Below are 17,684 nucleotides of genomic sequence, written 5' to 3' on the forward strand. Positions count from 1 at the left end.
TCAAGATGAGTAGCACAAAAATAAATGCTCTCTGTTGGACACAAAGAATATTTTATATCCCATCTAACACGTTATATCTATGTAGGAAGGCAATACACAGAAGGTCTGATACAAAAAAAAAAAGAAAAAAAAGAAAAACATGCCGGTCAAAAAGGCCCAGTGAACACAACACAGAGTATTGTACAGAGAGTCTTGGCTTTTGGTGATAAATTACAGATGCAAAGTTTGGTTTGTTTACAAAGGCGAAAGCACTCGAGTTTGTACGTTACAAATCTAGCTACCGACAAAGAGAAAACGATAAGAACTGTCAAGCCCTAACCGTGTGACAAAGCTGTCCTTTTACCCTTCAATTGCACTTAAATACTCCACTCCAAAACAAAACATTGTGTTCTGTTTAAAGCTCTTTTTTCTAGCAAATCCCGCTCGGTTCTCATTATAAACCTGCATGAAATGGTAGAGTTCTTCAAGACAAAATAGTCTTGCGTCTCTGGATCCCACCTTGCACAGCCCTTCTTGCATGCACATGGGCACAGGGACATACATCGAAACCACCGCAAATGTTTGCTATGGTGCCTCAGACTAACTCCCGAAAGAAGACTGTGGATGTTTTTATTTTTCATTACATCATCAACCCACTCTCTTGTCCTTTACGTGGACTCTCTGGGAATCCTCCTGTGGAAGACCACTGACTGCCTTTGCTGGAACTGCAGCTTCCTCCGTTTTTTCTGGTCCCAGCGACACAGCAGTATCATCTTAAAGGTTGTACGGAATGTCTTGTTGCACAGGGCGTAGCACATGGGGTTGACGGTGCTGTTGACGTAGCATAGCCAGTAGCCCACGGCCCACAGGGTGTTCGGAATGGAGGCTTTGCAGAAGGCATTGATCAGGACCATAATGTTGTATGGCGTCCATGTGATGATGAATGCAAAGAGAATGGCGCTGAGAGTCTGAGCGGCCTTCTTCTCTTTCACTAAAGACATGCGCTTTCTCTTGCTGATCTGAGTCCGAGCTCGGGCCGCAAAACGCTTGGCGAGAGCTGCCTCTTTGAAGGACATCGGGACAGTGGAGGATTTGGTGGCTGTGCTGGTGGTGGTAGAGTCAGGGGCCGCGGCCGTCGTATCATCCAGAGACCCAGAGTTGGAGAAAGACCTGATGGTCGACATGGACTGGATTTTACCGGAACATAAGCGTTGGTGATAGCTGTTTTCCGTATTATTTGCCCCATCGGGACTGGTAGCCGCGCTGGTGTTGGTTGCGACCATGGCGAGGCCTTCCCTGTTATATTCCGCTCCCCTCAGTGGGTCCTGTTCTGAGGCTTCATCCAGGTCCTCACAGGAAGTGAGTTGAGAGTTGACAGCTGCCTTTAAACCAGGCAGACTGAGAACGATAGAGAAAATAGTGTGGCTGTCTCTTCCCCCGCAGTCTTCATCATCTGATGAGCCCGACTGGTCCAGCGAAACCGCATTATCATTATTGTTCCAGCTATCACTGCTGCTTTGGTCCGGATCCTTTTCTCCTTGCCGGATACTACCGGGCCTCCAGGATCGTACACCTGGCCAGCAGTGCAGGCGACTGACCAGCTCCCGACACACGCTCTTTCTTTGGGACAACCTCGTCAGCTCGTAGCTGTTGCAACTTCTGGAACTCCCAGTTTGACGCACAAAACGGGCTCTATCAACCCCACCATTGCCGTTTCTTGCCGCTATCCCACCGCCGCCACGAGCCCCTGAACCCTGCAGTCCCGCTAACTCTTTTGAGCGGTTCTCAGTCTCCTTGTAAATCCGCCAGTAGAGAACACTCATGATGGTTACTGGTAGGTAGAAAGCTGCCATGGCTGTGCAGAAGGTTATAGTGGGCTGCTGGAGGAACTGAATGTAGCACTTATTTGGAGGCACTGTCCTTTGACCCTCAAAGTACTGCCACAGAAGGATGGCCGGGGCCCATAGAACCAGAGAAACAAACCAGGCCAGGCCGATCATGATCCCGGCTCGCTTTGTTGTCCGTTTGGCCCGGTAAGTCAGAGGCCTGGTAACTGAAAAGTAGCGGTCAAAGCTGATGACCAGTAGGTTCATAACTGAAGCGTTGCTGGCGACATAGTCAATAGCCAGCCACAGGTCGCAGGCCCAGTTCCCTAAGGCCCAGTAATCCATTACGAGATAGGCTGTGTAAAGGTTCATGGAGATGACCCCAATAATGAGGTCGGCCACCGCCAGACTCAGCAGGAAGTAGTTGTTGACCGTCTTTAGCTGCCGATTGACCTTGAAGGACACCACCACCAGGATGTTCCCGATGATGGTGACCAGCGAGAGCGTTCCTGTCAGCAGGACAATGAGGACCACCTGCCACACGGTGTGCCCACCCAAGGGATCCGGGGCTGATGCCCCGTTCCCATCTGGTGATTGGGTGGAGTTGAAAAGGGAATTCACAGAAGAGGAATTGGCACCTGGGGTAGTCACGTGAAAAACCAACCAGGGTCCTGTCCCTGCTTGGTGGAGAGAATTGGATTGTGAGGACAATCCTATTGCTGCTCCTGCTGCTGGGAAGGTATTGGAAATCAGGAAGAGACCAGAAGAGTCTGTGCTGTTGGAGGTCATTGTTATGTCCTGGCATATTCTGAAGAGAAACAAGTGCAGAGGAAGAGAGACATAAGAGACAAGGGAGTCGTACACGCACAAAAAGTGTTGAGAGCATTTTTATTACAAGGCAGGACCATTAAGTGTCCACTAGGTGGGCGTAGAAACCTTTTTCATCTTTGATACTTTTTTGGTCAATTGGATTTAGATTGAGAAAATTACCACTCAATGCTGCTTTACACCAAGTACCAACTAAAAAGAACACTTAACTACGATGCTCTCCAAGTGCCACCATCATAGCCAACATTAAAATGCAGTAGCACAAGAAGGCTTAGGTGTAATATTATTGTAAGCCACTGTAACATTAACACTGCACTGAAATATAGGAAAATTTTAAAAATGTATTGAAAAAATTATTCATTTAATGTATTGTACAAGTTAAATAAAAATGTAATCTTAATAAATCTTTAAAAACAAAAGGTTCTCAAAGATTAAGTGCAAATGTATTTATCTTAACAGTTAAATCATCTATCCATCGACTTTGTGAAAATGTACAGTAGCTCTACTTGTCTATGGCTAATTACTTAAGAAGGGTCCATAAGGACTGGCTGAGTTTTTTTCTCTCCAATAAAACTACGTTATACTGGCACTTATTTCTCGCTTTTAGTTCAAAACAAAGCCAGCGTTTTTTCTACGATTCAGAGACGCAAACTTGCTATGCAGGCACTGAAACGAGACCAATGAAATACTTCATCACTAATGGCTTGTAAGTGGTGTTTTCAATTTAGTTCGAGTGTGACTTAAGGAAGCCCATGCCAAACAACGAACATAAGATCTTGCTTTTTCTGTCCAAGCCATTTCTTTATAATTGGATTATAGATGGGAAGAGTGGCACCATGCTTAGCCTTGTAATTACCATTTGCATTCAAATGTTTGTGCATTTCAACCAAAACATTACACAGCAGATTTTGCTTCGTTTATATCACGTCAGCTGTCGAGCAATTGTATTGATACCTGAGCTCACCTTCCTTTGTTCAAGGAAAGGAAAAATACAAAGCATTATTTGAGCACAGTTAAAGCTGGATCAATTTAAGTTCGGTGAATGAGTGTTCATCGGATGTCACACTAGAATGTGTGAAGATAATAATGCATTAAAGCAATGGTGGTCACATTTTTTACACCAAGTACCACCAGAAAAAAATTATTGGTTCTCCAAGTACCCCAATTATGACCAATATTAAAACATAGTAGCATAGTAGGCCCAAGTGTTCATCAAAAACAAGGCCCTGGTTTTATTCCTAAAAAGTATATTTAAGTCTTTTTTGGTAATCACTGTTACAATGTGCACAGTTTGAACATTAACACTAAATATAGGAAAATAGACAAATGGTACTCAAATAATGATTTGATTCATTTCAAATGTATTGTGCATTTAAAAGTTAACTAAAAAAGAATGACAAAATAAATTTTCATAGAAAATCTATTTTAAATCATTAAATGGAATGTATTGTACTTAAAATTAAATACAACTGAACAGTAAATACAACTGAACTGTACTGGATTTTTAAAAAGTTGAAGCCACTGTAACATTATGCATAGTTTGAACATTTCATTCAGTGATTATTTTTCATACCACTAGAGGGAGCCTGCATACCACGAGTGGTACTCATGCCAGACTTTCATATAATGTAAAATGCACTTTTTATAGGCTTGATTACAATTGAATTTATCTGCTCCTTTTTTAGGTACTTATGCTAATGCTAAGTTCCTCTGCATGATATGATCAGCTAGGGTGGGGGAAGATCCAGAGCTACTTTCAAGCATCCAACTGCCGGATTACACTGTCTGAAACACTGTCACGCAGAGGTATTTTAATGCAGACACAACCACATCCCCCAAGGGTGCGGCAACCCATGCTATCATGTCAATGTCAAAAGGTAAGCAGAGCTGCTTTCAGTTTGGTTGGCTGCGCCGATTAATGTTTGCTAACAGCGTTAACGCCTGATATGTGGCACATTTCTCGGTGAAGTTCCCGAGCGAAGGCCACAACATACCACGTCTCCATCACAATTTGAAAAATGACTAAATTGAACACGGAAGTCAAGGGACCACTGCATTTGTGTTTGCTGATGTGTTCATGCACCACGTACACACAGTGTAGTGGATGTAGTGCTGCTTCCATGCATTCACCATTGGACTATGAGTATAGGGTGTGTAAAGTCCGCTATAATTCTTGATCATTAATCAAACGTTATTAAAGACACTTGGAAACGGTTATAAATTTTGACGCACAGAGCAAGTGATCCCACTGGGAAAGGTATTTGGAACTGAGAGCGCTCCCACAGAGCAGGTAAAGAACTCAAATAGCCCGAAGCAAGCTCACAGCTCACAGTATGCTGACTTGTTTGAACTCATGCTGAACTCCACTTGAAATATATATATATATATATATATATATATATATATATATATATATATATATATTTAGGGGTGCCGCATTTGCCAGCAGAAAGAAGCTGATGCTCGAATGCAATATGGAAAACCGTACATATTCCACTATTGTGACTGGGAATTTTCAAATGACTAAAAATTCATTCAATTAACTGACAGGGAGTTCTGGGAAGGAGCAGGAATAAAGTGAAAATATGCATACATTCGGAGGGGGGTTGGTGTGTGGTTTATTTGGTGTTCTTATCATAAAAATATAATTAAAATAAATGACATTTTGAAAATACCTGTTTTATGTTTTTAATTGAAAGAAATAATTTTTAAAAGTATTTAATATTAAGTATTAGTAAAATTGACAATACAGTCTTCTAATATTATATCAGAATGATGACGTTTACTTCAATCAGTCAATCAAATCTTATTTATAAAGCCCTCTTCAAACACTGAAATGCAACTCAAAGTGCTTTCAATAGTTAAAATTAATCCCCTCCCGCCCTTTATCCACACAAGCGCGCGTGCACACACACACTCAGTTTCAAAATAATACACAATAAAAATACTGTTACCTAACAGAATGAAAATGGGTTATAATATTAATTGTAAAGGAATTTTCAAGATCTAATATTATTTTTCATTAGAGAGTGTGCAGGTGTACCTTCTGTCGTGGCTATTGAGTGTACAGTACACATATACAACTAGTTTTAAGGAAGTGTCCAAAGACAAGACACAAACAAGACAATTCCAACTTGGCTTGTGAGAATAATACAGCGAATCCCAAAACATTTGACAGACCGAAAAAGTAGTCAGTGGACTTTGTATATGTGTGTTTTATATATATATATATATATATTTTATATATATATATATATATATTCAAAAACAGCAACCAAAGACAGTATATTCAAAATTCCACAAGGTATAGTCTAGTGAGTCTGTTTGACAGTAACGTGTACCTGCACCTGTTAAACATCTTTTAATTGGCTTACAAGTGTGAAATGTGTCGGAGTAAAGATAAGGGCTTTACCGGTGGGAGCGGATCTACTACCTTGGGCTGCTATCAACACAGGAGAAAGGGTTGTGTACGAGAAGGAAGTCGAACGGTAACAAATAGGAAACGGGTTCTTATTTGGAGAGGTGACACAAAGGTAGATGGAACAGTAGAAGAAGGATTGCATCCAATTAGAAGAACATCAGACACTATGTTTCCGTCCTTTTCCATGTCCTCTATTTATAGGAGGTTAATTTAGAAGGCAGACTAGCGACTGTTAGTAACTATAGCCCATTAACAGTGACCTGATTTTGTGAGCCATGAATGCAACTCCTGTGATTATGAAAAGACCTATTGTGCCTTATTCGCATTTGGATATCAAGTCTGAGGCATGGTTATTTGTTTCAAAAGTCATTTGTTGGTTGATTTCACAGACTGAGGCTAAGATACAATTTGGCCGCAATATTAGGCACACCTGCAGAATGCAATGAGATCCAAAAACAAGTTCTGTCTTGACAAGAGTGACACTGCCAATATGTCTATTACTGTGGTGGTGGAAAACCACACTGAACCATCCTCTCATGTAGTTAAATAAAGATTTTGAACATCGTCATCATCACCGCGTAAGAGAAGGAGGAGCTATGATAAATATGTCTTAAAACTGCAATTTTTATTGTGAAAGTGTGGGAATTCTATGTGTGTTATAATATCGCCATATACTTTATGTCCTGAATGAGCTGAACAGTTTGAATTTGGAATGGTGTGAATGGGTCAAGAAATGTGAAAAGAGGTGATAACTATGTGAAAAGTAAACATGGGAAATGTCTCTTTAATTTGGGATTCCAATAATGAAATGTGTGGAATTTGAGGAATGTGGACATTATTGTAAATTTGAATTTGGATTTGTTGATTGTCTCAGTCACTTGAATGTGGTCAAAAGTCCCAATTCCTACAGAATTGGGACTTTTGGGAATGTGAAAAAAATGGTTCCCAAAATGTCCTGAATTTTATGAATATTTTTAATTCAGAATGTTTTGAATCAGTTGAGAAAAGGAAAGGAGGAATCCTCAACCGTGGCGGGAATAACTGTAAAAATAAAGATTAAGAATTTTGGTGCAGAATAGGAAAAGATACGGTACAATAACATAAAATAAATCATTGTACTTATGATGACTGCTCCATTTGCAAATGTGTTTGCCATTACTATATGTGCCATAATTACAACATGAGAAGTCGAACAATATTTAATCTCCATGGAGGGAGCAGCGATGACTGATAACTGTCGCAATATCTGCTTTTCTGGTGGACAAACATCTGCTGACTGATGTATTGTCTTTTTGTGCACTTTTTTTTTTCCCAACACACATTACTATAACCATTCGAATAAATGGCCTCACAGTCGAATGAATCCACTGACAACATGCTTTACTAACAAGACTATTACACCAACATTATTATAGCGTCGCTGCTTTCAGGTACAAAAGGCAAAATCGATACTCATTTTCCAGGACACAACACCACGCGTTGGCTGACATTTGTCTAGGCGCACCACGGATGTGGACCGATCCGAGCAAGCGAGGTCACAGAGCGGGCGATGGGATGCAGTTTTCTATTTTCGGCATCAGCAATCTATCAGCAGTGATGAGGTCGTATGATGTCCGGCAAAGTAGGGGCCAAGTTGACACCAGCTTTTTGTTTTGTTTTTGTTTTTGTTTTTTTTATAGTAAAAACTGCTCTCAAAGACTTCATGAGCTTGTTGCTGAGTTGAAAAGAAACCCTTAAATGACACGATTCATGAAAATAAATCTCAAAAGTTAATTCTAGTGGTACATATTACATAAGCTAATTCAGAGTTAACTGTATAGAATTGCTGCGTCGTACAGGATGCAAATTATAGCTGAGTGACTGCAGAACAGGAAGTGCACTCTGATTAATTACTCATTGACAAGAGACACACCACTTTTGTGCATGCACTCACCTTGATAACGACTCCAAACAACTTTGCTGTGTCAGATCATCAGGTTTACTGACGGAAATGATCCAAGTTCACATAATTGGACCAAAAATTATTTATTCACAACAAATAAAATATCTTTATCTATCTATGCCAGCTACGTATAATGGCAGGGAACAACAGTGACAACAACAAAATTTGTATTGTAAATTTGGAGCAAAACATTGGTTCTGAGTTTTCTTCCTTGAAATCAATAATACTGGACTTTACACTGATTTTATCGGCCTTATCGGTATCGGCCGATAATTAGCATTCTATGATCATCGGCTTTAATGTCATAATTCGTGACATGACGTCATTGATCGGCTCCGCAAAAGACATTTACTCCACGTCGCCATCGTGCACAGTATATCTGAATCCAAAAGCTAGTTTATTTTTAGCCTTGTCGCGTGTCTTTTGGCGTAGTCCTGTAAATATCTGACGGCCAAAAAAAAACAAAAACAAAAAAAAATACATGTCGGCGGTGTGGAACAGACAACACGTCTGAGACAGACAACATGTAATGCCCGGATCAGACTACAAGACAAATTTGCTCTTTCAAGATTGCACTATGTCAGACTACTTGCAATAAAATATTGTATTCCGATACCACCGCATCCCGTTTTTACGATCAGTGGGCTTTATCTTGTCAACTCAAATGTGAATGGATACACGCGTTACCGTGGCGAAGACAACAAGAGTGGATCGCGCTGACTATATTATGAGGACAAAATGCGGAAAAACGTGTTGGTGGTCACCGGTGTTCAGGACAAGAGAGGACATTCGTTTAAGGCTTGCTTGAGGTATGTTCACATACTTTTAATACGATACGGCTCGCAAGCAGGCAGCAAAACATTATGTAGCCTAGCAATTTACTGCTAGCACTGACGGTTGTACCGCGTTTTGTCGAATCATGCTCTAAAGATTCTGTGTGGGTGAAGTTATTTAATTAAAAATATAGTAATTTAATTACAGTAAGTTTGCACCCATTATTTCTTTCATGTAATGTTGGTTTGACCTGACTGATTAGAAAACACTATCTGACTAGAGCAGTGATTTCCAACCTTTATGGAGCCAAGGAACATATTTTACAATTGAAAAATCTCACGGCACACCAACAAACAACAATGTCACAAAAAGTGGATACATTAATTACTGTATTTACTTCCTGCCATCTAATAGAAGACCATTCATTTGTTCCGTCTGTCACTATGCCTCACTGGCATAAAGAGGAAAAAATATACATTATTTATTGTAAATATAATTTTTTGAGCAATTAAGTACATACAAGTAAGTATATACAGTAAATGAACAGAAATGAACAGGTCATGTAAATAGACACATTCGTCCATCTTCGTTTATTAAACTCGCTGATCGGTCCCAAAAATCCTGATTGTGTAAAGCCTAATTAATACATATGTAAGGTACGGAGAGTGGCTGGGAGGTGTGATTTGGTGAAATTAGCCAGTGATGGCAAGCACCTTCTATTTGCGGTCTGGCCGTTGATGGGTGAACTTCTGCTCTGGGGTACTCTTACTCCTCACAAGTCCTTCATAACACCATAAAAAGTTGCTAGCTTTGCTGCTAGTCGATTTTTTTCAAATTAGCCGCAAGAGTGGTTGGACAAGTCACAAAATACTGTATAGCGACTAAGTTTCTAAGTCAGCAACACTGAGTAGCCGCTTGTTTCGTCGCATGGCCGAGCTCCGCCCCAGTCGTCATGGGAACAAATTTTGCAATTGCATAAAATAGAGCCACCCCAAAAAACTCTTGGATTTGAACCAGACTGTGGCAAATGGATGTTAAGTTTACAGTACTTCTTTATCCATTGTGTATTTGGACCAAAAAAATGACAGATACTTTACTTGATATACCATTTAAGAGTAAGTAATTAATATTTATAAAAATTAATGAATTTATTGGGTTATTTGATTGAGCAGAAATAATCATCAAATATGCTTGCAGCAGAAGAAAATGCTTGGCACAACAGTACACCACTAATTTAACAACACATGAAAAACGCATGTGTTGTTAAATTCAAGCTCTGAAAATACATAAATTCATCAATTCATGTATCTAAAAACTAAAATACAGGCCAAAGGCAAAGGGTGCTTGCTTCAAGCTGTTTATTTTTCACTCCCCAAGTTATCTGTAAAACTGACATATAACAAAAGAGAATTAAGAATTGTATATTCAAACACCCAAATTTCAACCAAACCATATGCTGTAATACCATTAAATGGAAGGCTGCTAGCTTAATGCTAACATACAATGTGAAGTGTCATAAATTTGCTTACGGAAATTAGCAACGATGTTATAGTAATTATAATCCTTTAAACAACAGCGCATAGAACAGTGTTCACAGGCATATATTCTCTCTGTTCTTTTCAAATTCTGTTAGGGACGTTCTCTGCGTCTTCTTCTCTTCCAGTAGATCTCAGTGCTGCCCTGTATGTTGTGGCTGGCACAAGATGATACTACACTGATACTACTCACAAGGGATAGAGAACGAGTCCTGCTGCGAAGAGCAGAAATCCACAAATAATCGATGGCCCGCCTGAAAAGGGTTTGTAAATGCGTATAAATGCCACAAGATGGCGACAAAGCTCTGAAAACGGAGAGGATCATAAAGCATTAACAGCATGCATTTAACATGTACACGATCATAAACCCATGTTACATAAATGACTATTCAATTATTAATTATCAACACAAACAAACCACCTTCACATTAGGCTCATCAATAATATTAGCTAGCATACTAGCCTAAGTAATGTGCAGGGACAAACTGACACATGGGCAAACAAATGTGTGCACTGACACTTTACACAAAATGGTATTAGTCTTTAAACTCACTTTTTGCCAAAAACACAATAATAATTGTTCTGGAATACAGGCAAATTGTAACGGCAAAGGCGACTACACATTTAAAAAAAGGACTTTGTACAGAATGGGGTTCATCTCTCTAAAGATGGCGAAGCTGCCACCAGAAGATAGAGACCAGAAGTTGTGAAACAGCACAAGGCCATGTGTCAGGTAGTCCCTGCTGACAAGAAGCAGCCGACATGCGAGAAGATGGATTTGTTGGAACTGAGCACAGATAATCCGAGTTGGCTCTTGAAGTTGACGGATTTTCAGCGAGGAAGATTTAAAGCGAGGATGTTAGACCGCGAAGCTTCTGCTCCACAGCAATGGCTGCAAACCAAGAGCTACGCCTACACGCTGGAAGGTGGAGGGGCACTGCTAATATGGACTTCAAAAGCAGGTTGACCAAAAGCCTGGAAAGGATACCATCTGCTTTGTCCATCCCTCCAGCTGTCTCTAATCAGGATGGGAATTGACGAATGGGTAAATTGTCGGCCTATGGGAGCTTATCAGTTGCTTTTATCTTCGACCAAATCCCAGTTATAACTATTATAACATTTGCGGCTTTAGCAGATTTTCCCTCTCAGACTTGGAATGTCCGTGTGAAAATTAAAGCCGAGAGGCTCCGTCTGTGTGCCAAATCCCTCCGGCCGCCCAATCTCCTGCTTTGGTTGTCTGTCTCATCTGTTACATGGTTTATCCCACTTGTTGCCACTTCAAGCACAGATTGTGTCAGTCTTGGTCAAGCATTTTGGATTTTGGGTGTTAATTAGTTTCAAATGAACCATCAGATGAATTCCTGCTTTTTACAGTCCTAACCAGCTTCTTCATATTAGGGGATGAACTAACTAATATTTCATCTACAGTGCTCCACCGCTTACATTCAGTGGCAGTTCTAGGGAGTGCCCCCCTAACACTGTGCTTGCCCTCCCCTCCCTGTGAAGGCAGTCCCAAAAATTAAAAATATACCACAAAGTTGCTTTGGGACTGGTATTGTTTGGCAAAGTGATGCCCCGCCCCTGCCCACCCACTGATAAATGGATTTTTATGGTTCCCGGAACATTGTTGTTTCGGGAAATGTTAAATGTTCTGTCAGTGCCCGTCCAGCAAACACCCTACCGCCCAGCCAGACCCCCTGTCAATTGACAACTGTAGTCCAAGGGGGGCGCAAACTACGACCCCTCTGAAAATACACTTGGCCCCCCCAACTAAAATTGGTCTAGAACCGCCACTGGCTACATTGTGGTTCACCATTCATTCGTTTGAGTTGAGTCTCTCTTTTTCGAGGATTTTGACCTTCTGTATTGCAGGTGGGCCTGAGAACTATCTGGCGGTTCATTGTATACTCTGGCTAATATATCGGTTACTCTACACTTTAACACAGTTTCCTATTACTGGACAATTATAGTTATTAAATGTTCATGGTTTTCAGTTTGTATTTATGTCTCTGCAATGGGAGTATGGAATCTATGGTCTTGGTGCCTCCGGGAGAAGAACTCTTAAATGTTGCGACAGCATGAGCTCTGAATCGGAGGCATTAATCACTTTACAATTGCCACCTGGAAACTTTGCAGCTTCTCTCGTTTGAGCCCGTGGCTTGCACACTATGAGACAAGTCACAGGCTATTATTGCAGCATGTTTTTGACTTTTTTTCTGTGTGTATTTAGCAAACACGATGCACCAATGGGGGAATGTTTATGGTGGGAAACTGGGAGGAAAACCAAGGTGAGATCACGACATGACGTTCAAGTGTTTAAATATTCAGGGCTATTTTTGCTGTTGCTTTACAGTACATTATTGAAAGTCTTCTTTGTATTTGCATCCAAGCGTCAGCAATGCCATTAATTAGGGTTCAACTGATAGTTGCGTCACTTTGCATTGTTGTGCAATTTTCTAGTTTGCTTGCTTAACGGTGTTTTGTATGTTTGGATGAGAGTTAACATTGTTATGGACAGTCTTAAAAATAGGCCTTGTGATGGTTTTGGAGATGCGAGGTTTCCACCCCATGATACCAATATGCTTATTATATAATTGCTAAAACAGCCAAATCTAATGAGGGAACAAGACTTTAGCAGTACTGTGTATTATTTGCAGTGTTTCTGGTAACACATTACAAAGTACTGGGGAAAATTTATTACTTTTCAGGCAGAGTGAGGCCCAAAAAGGTGATTCATTTTTGTCAGAATAATATAATAATGATAATAATAATAAAACAAAACAATCCAAGAGGGCCTTAGCGCCATCTTGTACTTGGGCCTTAGTGATCCTTTGTGTATTTATGGTAGGACACAGCAGTTTACAACAATGTTTTCAAGGTTTAGGAGTTGGATGCAGTAATATTCCTGTTGCTGAAAAATAATCCCCTAATTAATTCAATAGCGTGGCCAACAACAAAATGGCAGAGTAAAGTTTGTTATTTATTTATTTGCTGTTCACACGTTTGGTTTCCACACCAACCCGCAGGAAGTGTGCATAAAATGTTGCGTAACACATCATTTATTTAACACCACATTTGCAAGTTTTAAGATATTTCGGTCCGTGCACAGGCCGCAATCCACCTCTAGGTTTTGTGAAATAGAAGCTATGTTGCTAGCAGGGACATTATGTGTGTCAACACTTTGAGTCCGAGTGAACATGTTCGGTGGAAGACTCTCAGGGATTGCTATTTGTATTGGACTGACAAAGTCAAAGCAGTCCCTTAATACCAGGAAACACCTCAGCATAATTATTCTGCCTAACCTTGTTTATTCTCCTTTATGATCCGGGCAACCAGGAGTTGCTCTTTTATTGAGGTGACTCGCTGCTGCTGCAATCCAGATAAGTGCAGCAGAGAGGCTGCTCGCTCTGGCTCTGGCAGATCCTTGAACAGACGGCAGCTTGAGGGGGGCTGGCTGCGGTACCAAAACAATGCGGGGAACTGGAATAATAAAAATATTCAATGAGAGTGAGAGGTTACACAAGGTGCCAGGGATGTCCGCGAGTGGAATCTGCCAAAAGCAGTTATCTGGAAAGACTGTTTGCAGAGAGAGTGGGGAGGGGGTGAGTTGGCATAACATGGTTAATTTGCCAATGGCATTTACAAATCACTGTTTTATTGAGAAAAAAGAAGTACATATTTCCATGTTTCATTGCAAAACAAAAAAATGACCATGGTGTAATGTTGAAATTTGTAAAGCCAGGGGAAAACAATCAGTTATTGAGTTATTGTTCATTTTTCTACACCAGTTTTAAATGGAAGCAAATCAGTTTGTTTTGTTCAATTATAACATCAAAGAAAAAAGTATCAGACTGAAAACCCAACGCATTTCCATTGAAAATTGCAAACCAACGCAGGCAGGCTCACTTCCTCAGCCTGGGGAACTTTGCTCAATTCAATTTGCACAGGTCGGTGTCATCGGTCTACATACTTTATTCCAGATTACTATTAAAAGAAAGATGTCCTGCTGTCAGATGACATACTAACCGCGTAACAAAAACGTCCATGTTAACCACTACACTACCAAGAAGTCTACTGACACACAACCCAGAAAAAAAAAATATTTAATAGATAATTAGCTTTTGGGGAAAAGTTCACTTTTACTATGAAAATCATTTTAACCTTTAAAGTTGAACTTAAACTGACCTTCCCGAGAGACAGCTGGTTGGGATATTGTTCCATTTCAACGACACGACTGGAAACATCATAGAGACCGTAATGACGCCTTAGGATTTGAAAAGCTCCCTAATGGGGCCCCATATTAAAAAGGTTGTTTATTTTAAGCAGGCTTTGTTTATGTCAATTACTGTTTTTAATAAAATGTATCTTTGCTTAGTCATTGTCCTGTTTTTTTTTTTTTTTGTGTGTGTAGGGGGGGTGGGGGGGGGTCCAATCCTTGTTGGCTGGGGCCCCTGGATATACAGAGAGACTGGAAAAGTCACAGAAAGGCATAGAAATCCTTGGAAATGTTCTTCATGGATCAAACAACTGTTGCAAAATTTGCCCTTCAGCACCTTGTGAATGAACAGCAAGTTGTACGAAAAGTACTGAAACATTAAAAAGTTGAAAATGTACATTCAAAAGTTTGAGGTCAAATTAACTTCACTTGTGAAGGTTATATTTAAATGTAGGTTTATCCTGAAATGTCACCCCAAAGCCGAGTTTTGTGAGTAGTGTATGTTAAAACGGGTCCATACATACAGATTTTATCATCTTAAAACTGAATTAATGTCACAATCCTGATTTTGGATGTGATTTTGAGTTAAAATAGCAGGTGAGAAGAGGGAGAAGAAAAAAAAAACTCTTGACGTGAATGTGTTTTGAGCTTCACTGGAGGCTCATGGGATTTCACAGACATACTCACCTCTGCGGTGGGTCGCTGTGCTTCTGACAGTCAAAGTAACAAGCTGCTGCATCTCTTTAGACATGGCAACTTGGCAACATTGAGTGTGTGTGTGTGTGTGTGTGTGTGTGTGTGTGTGCGCACAGTTGTGACAGGCAAAGAAATTGTGCTGAAGAACAACGGGGACGTGTCAAGCTGAAACACGAGGATCACCAAGCTTCCAACTTTTCTTTCTTTCTTCCTCTTACAGTAAATCTGCATCTGGATGAGGTCCAAGCGCATACTGGGCGTCTGCTTCAAAAACAAAAGTCGCTGCATTATAAATTAAGCTTCGGTTTCTTTTACGGTCACACGTCAACATGGAACGCCGTTGGCTGCCTGACTGCTCAATCCAAACTTTGAAATACCAACCAGCCAAGCTTGGCGCTTTGTTTTCGCGTGAGGACTAATTCCGACGTGTGACCCTTTGTGCCTCGCAGCTTGGTGCCTTCGGGTCAACACACGCCTGCCTGTGCAGATGCTACACTTATTGTGGGTAGCGGGCGATGGGCGATGAATCCTTAAAAGGAAGTGCAAATGTCGGACTATTGGAGGCACACTGGAGAGGCGAGGGGAATGGCGGGGGGCGTGCACACTCACTGGAGTGTAAACATGCTCGAGCATGAGGAGAGGGCTCTTGAAATCAGATGCAAGGGGTCCATACAAACCAATAATCGGGCTGAATTTGAGCATCTCCCCAGCAAATGTCTGACTGTAGAGCAGTGTTGGGAAGATTACTTTGGAAATGTAGTTGGTTGTGATTACCAGTTGCGCTGTTGAAAATGTAAGAGAAGTGTAACTATTTCAATTACTTTCTCAAAGTAATACAACTAATTACATTTGATACCTTGATTACTTTTCTTAATTTTGAATGAAGGCATCAACAAAGACCCTTGTATGTTTCCTCTAAATAAAAGTAGATTAAAAGTACAGATCATTATTTTGAAATTTAACCACTTATTAATTATTAACATAAATAATAAACTGATAACAAAACCCGGATTCAATGTAAATATATAGCGTAATACAAAATGTGTTTATTGCATTTTATCTGTACAACATGTGAAAAATCACAATACCATACTATGTTGACCTAATGACAAATGTGCACAAATTAAACAATAGCACTTTATATGACAACCCAGAAAACCAAATCAAAAATGTTATCTTTATAGCACTTTTGCTACATTCAAAGGCAACACAAAGTGCTTCACAGAAATTAAAGCAGACAAAAAAATGACAAGTATCCAATACTCAAGCCTCCCACCCCCACAATCAAACTGCAAAATAATTCCGTGCAGCCAGAAATAAGTGAATGTGCCGTTAAAAAAAGTCCAAAATTATAAACTGTTCAAAGTCAATGTTCTGTCTTCAAAAGTGTAATTAACCCTTAACCTTTTCAAAATCTCAGACAAAATACTAGCATTGCATGACAAGGTGGTGCTTCAATGTCATTCATACAGTTATACAGTTGCAGCGTTAATACATTTACTCTCAAGCCATTTTAAACACTTTATACTGATTAATGATCTGTAAAAATAAAAGACACTGTGTGGACTCACCATTAATAAAGCCTTGTTAAAAAAAAAAATCTTAAATTAACCTATTTGGACACAAGGTTTCCAACCAACAGCAACGATATATACCAATGGTAGGCTTGGCTCATTTAAGAATGATGCTAGAACTTCGGGCTACATATACCATGACCGAGGTTAAGGCATTACATTTATTTTTATCTTCTGAATCAATTAGCCATTCCCTCAGTCATTGTGTTAACTATGTCTGCAATTCCCCCATGTCTATTCTAGAATGTAAATTATCTGTTGAAATGTAAATTACGACCCTAGTTCGGTCTTGTTCCTTTGAAGCAATTGATCTCACATCTTTTCGACTAACACTTCACACATTAAAACTATGGCGATATAGTAGAAGGGTAAAATCATCATTGAAGCCATTTACCCTCTGTTCTCGATCGCTCTGCCTTGGTCAAATGACGTGAAAGCGTTTGTTTACTAGTGTGTTTGTCATCCGGAAAGTACTGTACTTGTGACGCCATGGTGACTGGTTGTATTTTCAGGTAGTCTGGATACCCTGTGGCACCATGTTATCTCTCACAGCTCAGTCTTGGTACTACAACAGACATCTACTTTGCGGGAGGAGACTTGCGATTGCTGGTGAAGATAAAGAATACACAAGTACACAACATACTATAAGACAAGTAAGCTTTTTTTAAATTATTTTTCCCCGCCCTGTGTGGGGTACCTCACATTTTAAAAATTGGTCAATATATTAAAAATCGTTAGGCCTTTGTATGTACCCTGCTTTAGAGGAGGGGAGCGTTGGAGAGCTCTCAAAATTTTCAAGGTGGACAAACCAGGAAGAAAAACCCAAACACTCCTCTGGGAGTTTATTTCAATTGTTTCTGTTTGTTGCCAAGTAGAGGTACCAAAACAGCCGC

General features: G+C 40.2%; 1 protein-coding gene across 1 annotated transcript in view; it reads right to left on the reverse strand.

The window, feature by feature from the left end:
- Positions 1–148: 148 nt before the first annotated feature.
- chrm3a (cholinergic receptor, muscarinic 3a) overlaps positions 149–17,684 on the reverse strand; it is a 69,318-nt gene continuing 51,782 nt past the window's right edge. The window contains exon 3 of the mRNA XM_061690707.1: positions 149–2,613. Coding sequence (XP_061546691.1) covers positions 648–2,594 — 1,947 coding nt within the window. The 5' untranslated portion in view covers positions 2,595–2,613 and the 3' untranslated portion in view covers positions 149–647. The remainder of the gene's footprint in view (positions 2,614–17,684) is intronic.

The sequence above is a fragment of the Phycodurus eques genome, chromosome 11, assembly GCF_024500275.1.
Source record: "Phycodurus eques isolate BA_2022a chromosome 11, UOR_Pequ_1.1, whole genome shotgun sequence".
NCBI classification, from domain to species: domain Eukaryota; kingdom Metazoa; phylum Chordata; class Actinopteri; order Syngnathiformes; family Syngnathidae; genus Phycodurus; species Phycodurus eques.